A 4,479-nucleotide genomic window follows, 5' to 3' on the forward strand; every position below is an offset into this window, starting at 1 on the left:
GCAAATAACTGTTGGGACAAATGCACAATATTGCAATATTTGCATTGATGGAAATACCAAATTCGTGATGTCTTCATTATACTTGCTGCCATAACAATCAACAACGGGGTTTATTATGGTATATTCCTGTTTTTTGTATGTTTTTATTGCAATTTTTATAGTTCTTTTCATTTTTACTATTTTAGTGTATTTTTAAAAAGCTGCCAAAATGTGTAGGTAACTTTCTACAACAAATAAAGATGGATTCATTAATAATGAGAGTCAGCTGGGTAGCTAAATGGCACTCCACTCACTCAAATGCCCCTATGTGGCTTGGTGGTCAGATGACTGCAGGAGAATCATAATTTAAAAAATCCCTTGCGATTGCAGAGTGAACTGCATAGTCTAGTTATTGTTCATGTTTCAGTGAGACTGTGTTTTTGCAATACCTGTGGTCTGGCATAAACTTCCTGTCTTTTACCGGAAATTTAGTTTAGTACCATGTTGAAAAGGAAAGTTTGACAGATAGGTCAGTTGATTGGAATCTCAAAAATACTTAATTTTTTCCATACTTTTGACAGCTTCACAGAAAAAAATCTAATAAAAAAGAAACACTGAAATAAACTAATGATGACAACTAGAGATCACAAGAAGAAACTGAAATCTTAGTAGTTTGATTGTTCCATAGTTTGCATGTTTACACATTTTATTAAAGTACATTTATTCATATAGATTATTGCTTAGAAAAAAAATTAACAACATGATAAAAACATTTTATTGCCTTTCTATTAACCAAATAGCTTTTTTTCCCTTCGAAATACCTAAAAAAAGAGTTTAAAAAACTGTAATAAAAATAAAAATGTATATATGAATTCTGTCAGCTTGTTAATATTATAGCGTGATATCTGTCATCTATTTGCACCCACTCATTCCTACATTCTTAGGTGATTTGTGCTCGCAGAGCTGGCAATGCATTCCTATTACAAATAATTAAGTCAAGTGAATTTTGTTTTCTTATCCTTCCCAATTCAAATGCGTAATATTAGCTAAAGTGGCTGCTATAGGACAAACAAATTGTAGTCAGCCAAGACTAAGGCTTATGTTTCTACTACTTTTTTCTAGGGGTGCAACAATACTCGTATCGAGTTCGATACAGGGCTTTCGGTTCAGTATGAATATGTATCGAACAATACAAAATTTTTTATTTATTTTATCAACTTTTCTTCTGACGATGCTGTCTGTGTTGAGCGCTCAGTGGATCTGCGTTCAAATACTCCGCCTAGGCTGCACCGTCGAGTGCAGATCCACTGAGCGCAGCGCAAGCTAGCAAGACAGAACCTAAGCTCGTTGCAACATGGCAACTGCCTCAATGCTACCCGAAATTGAACCGCCCCCACCCTCATTCAGATCTGGCGTTTGGAACTATCTTGGTTTTCATGTGAAGTATGACCCTGATGGTAAGCCCGTCATGGACAAAAGTAAAACAGTATGTCGGACGTGCCACGCAATGCTCAATTGGTGGGAACTAGTGCGTTAGCGCAGTTAGCTCATTAACGTGTTGACACCGTCCAGCCCTACACACGGGGCGATCCGCGGTAAATCAACGGAGATTTGCCGCGTTATGGCGTTAATGTCATTTTAACGAGATTAACGCTGACAGCACAACGATTATGACTGCACATTTACGCCGACATCATCCTAGTGCAAAGACAACTGGAAGCAGACAAAAACAACAAGCTACAGACTTTACCCGAGTCATTTAGACAGCCGTTAGCACATGATTCTCCTTATGGGACCTGATATGTTTAATATGCTGCTGAGAATATACTCCAGAAGAAGCGTATAGTATAGCTTTTATTTTGGAAAGAGCCATTTCTCTGTAATTAACTCTCTTTTCCAAAGATGAGTGATTTCTTGATCAAATTGATTTTTTTTCTTACTTTGTTGTTTCAGCAACATTGAATTTAAAAACTGTACTTTTGAGTTAAAATATATATTTATAATTTTAATGAATGACAAATTAAAAAGGCATGAACATTTTTTGTACCGAAAAAATTTCAAACCGTGACACCAACCGAACCGTGAATTTTGTGTATCGTTGCACCCCTACTTTTTTCCCCTGTCTGTGGCATCCTGTCAGGCCACTGTTTACCTCAGCTGTCAATGCAAAGTGAAAAGCATGCCCCTGTATTTACTGTAGAAGAGGCTGTAAAACTTTGTGAAAGGACTCTGACACTGGTCAATGAGTCAGAGAAGCTCACTTCTGACTGATATTAAGCTTAATATTAACAGTTCTGGGGCGACCGTGGCTCAGGGGATTGGGAAGCGCATCTTCCCCAGGCTCTCTGTCCTGGTCGTTGTGTCCTTGGGCAAGACACTTTTCCATATGTTACAGTCCTGACATTTTATTTAGATTTTCAGGGCATTGTCTCTTTCCTTTACCTTTTTGTTTCTTTGGTAACGGGGACCCCCTTATGCTTCATATCTTGAGCCTAAAGGTGCAGGCCCAAATTTAAATATCATAGCACACTAACACCGATGACTTCTCCTTGCCTCCATCTTTGACGTACTACGTATGAGGCCAGTCAAACACATAAAACGCTATGAGTTGGAATGTCCTTCCCAGCTACTATATTCAAATATGGCGGGGAACGTGGCAGCTTCCACAAACCTCAAATCTGGTCCTATGTATTTTGGCACCATTGTATTTATGTGTGCAGTATACTTTTTTCAATTTAAGAACTTCATAAATTACTGACTCTACCCTTAAACTTGTTACTGTTTGACATTTTTACTAACGTATTGAATTGCATGGTTGAATTTTGAATAAAGAGAAAAAAAACCATCCAACCAAAAAGGTTGGATGGTATTGCTAAGCAAAGTTATAGGGGCTTTGAGTTCATTGTTCTAAAGCTGCGACAGAGTAGAAGTTATTCTTCATCATAACTTCATACACACAATCATTTGATTCTTCCGGGGAACTGCTGGATAATCGCCTGCAGCTACTCCTTTGTTTCACCTGTCAATAGTAAAACAACAGTGTAAAGATTGTGTATTGTAACAGTAACAGATGTTTTCCACAGTGACCGTAAGAAGCTAAAGCATTTGAAGAGACTGCCAACAGTGAAAGTGTGAACACAGAAGATTCGTTTCCAAGAAGCAGCAGGCCTACCATAGCAGCACTTCAAAATGGAACCAGCTCATTTAGTGGTTTAGATCTAATCAGCATGTCAGTGAAAGAAAGCTTAGAGCAGTCATATCACAATATCTGCAGACAGTAAAGGTAACCACTGTTGCATAGATAGATAAGTTAGCCATAAGTAGAGAGGATTGAACTCACCTTCTGCATAATCAACAGAATGAAAATAATGATTAACAGTGTGCTGATCACACAGATACAGATGATCAACAGCATGACTAGAAATCTGTCCTCCACAGTGGTGGGGATCTGGGGCTCTTGGCTGGGACATGGTGCCAATCCTTTGAGAAATACAGAAAACAAGAGTTACAGCAGGTGTGCTGCTTCATGCACCTGCACAAGAAATTACTTGTATGTATGATATAGAGAAAAACATCAGTAAATGTACTAAAGGACTATATATGCCACCTGTGAGGTTCCCTTTTGAAATCATTTTACAAACTGGAAAAAGTAAAACAATGGAAAATTAAATATATACATAATTAAGTTTCAGTGATGCTGCTTTTCTCATATATTTCTGTAATTTATAACATATTCATCAAAGATAGAAGCAGATGGGGGCCAAAAAGTAAGGGTCAGATCTTGAATCTCTAATTAGCCAGTGCATGCAGTCCACTGTGCTAGGCTGATACTACAAGCACGTGAGCTGCAGGACGAGGTCGCAGAATCTTTAACGAGGAAAAAACAGAAACTCACCTCTCACGAAAACTGTGTAGACATTGCAATTGACACTTTTGTCAGCTGATTCTTTGTAGACACAAGTGTAGACACCAGAATCATCCACGGTCAAGTTGCTGATGGTGATGTTGTGGTTCATGGGAGCGCCGTTTGACTCAATCCTGCCTTCGTATCGTGGTCGCTCTATGATTTTGCTGTTGGCATAGTTACCATAGAAATACACCTCTTTCTGTTCAATAAAGTTATGATACAGATACATCCCAGCATATCCATCATTGTTTTGGGGGCATCCTTCTGATGAACACTTCAAAGTGATGCTCTCACCAGGCTCTCTGATGATTATAGTGCTCTCTGTTATAAAAGAGGCAAAATGTCTGATTACAGGGTGTAAAATATAACATAAGACATTTAAGTGGTTACAGATACATATCAGTGATAAATGATACAAAAATTTCTACAGGTACAGGTAAAAAAAAAAAAAAGTTTATTTTTTAAAAAATTCTCTCACCTAGTCTTGTTCCAAGTAGACTTGAAACTTTTAAATATTTTAAAAGAAAAAAAATGGACATACCTGAATGAGAATAACAACAAATCAATAATATGATCCAGCACAGTGGCATCAT

General features: G+C 37.7%; 1 protein-coding gene across 1 annotated transcript; it reads right to left on the bottom strand.

Moving 5' to 3' along the window:
- Positions 1-2,878: 2,878 nt before the first annotated feature.
- On the bottom strand, positions 2,879-4,479 carry LOC146572818 (cell surface A33 antigen-like). Its single transcript, XM_085278508.1, has 4 exons — positions 4,428-4,479; positions 3,875-4,207; positions 3,320-3,459; positions 2,879-2,998 (listed from the first exon to the last, which is right to left on the bottom strand). The coding sequence occupies exons 1-4, from the start codon at positions 4,477-4,479 to the stop codon at positions 2,879-2,881; spliced, it is 645 nt and encodes a 214-aa protein (XP_085134634.1).

Source organism: Mchenga conophoros, linkage group LG6, assembly GCF_057382185.1.
Source record: "Mchenga conophoros isolate Kocher_MC1m ecotype Shallow Benthic linkage group LG6, M_conophoros_male_GT1.1, whole genome shotgun sequence".
NCBI classification, from domain to species: domain Eukaryota; kingdom Metazoa; phylum Chordata; class Actinopteri; order Cichliformes; family Cichlidae; genus Mchenga; species Mchenga conophoros.

Coding starts and splice junctions, on each gene's coding strand:
- LOC146572818 (XM_085278508.1), bottom strand. CDS start 4,479: ATGATGCCACTGTGCTGGATCATATTATTGATTTGTTGTTATTCTCAT. Junction 3,460..3,874: donor CTACACAGTTTTCGTGAGAG/GTGAGTTTCTGT, acceptor TATTTCTCAAAG/GATTGGCACCATGTCCCAGC. Junction 2,999..3,319: donor TTCTGTTGATTATGCAGAAG/GTGAGTTCAATC, acceptor TACTATTGACAG/GTGAAACAAAGGAGTAGCTG.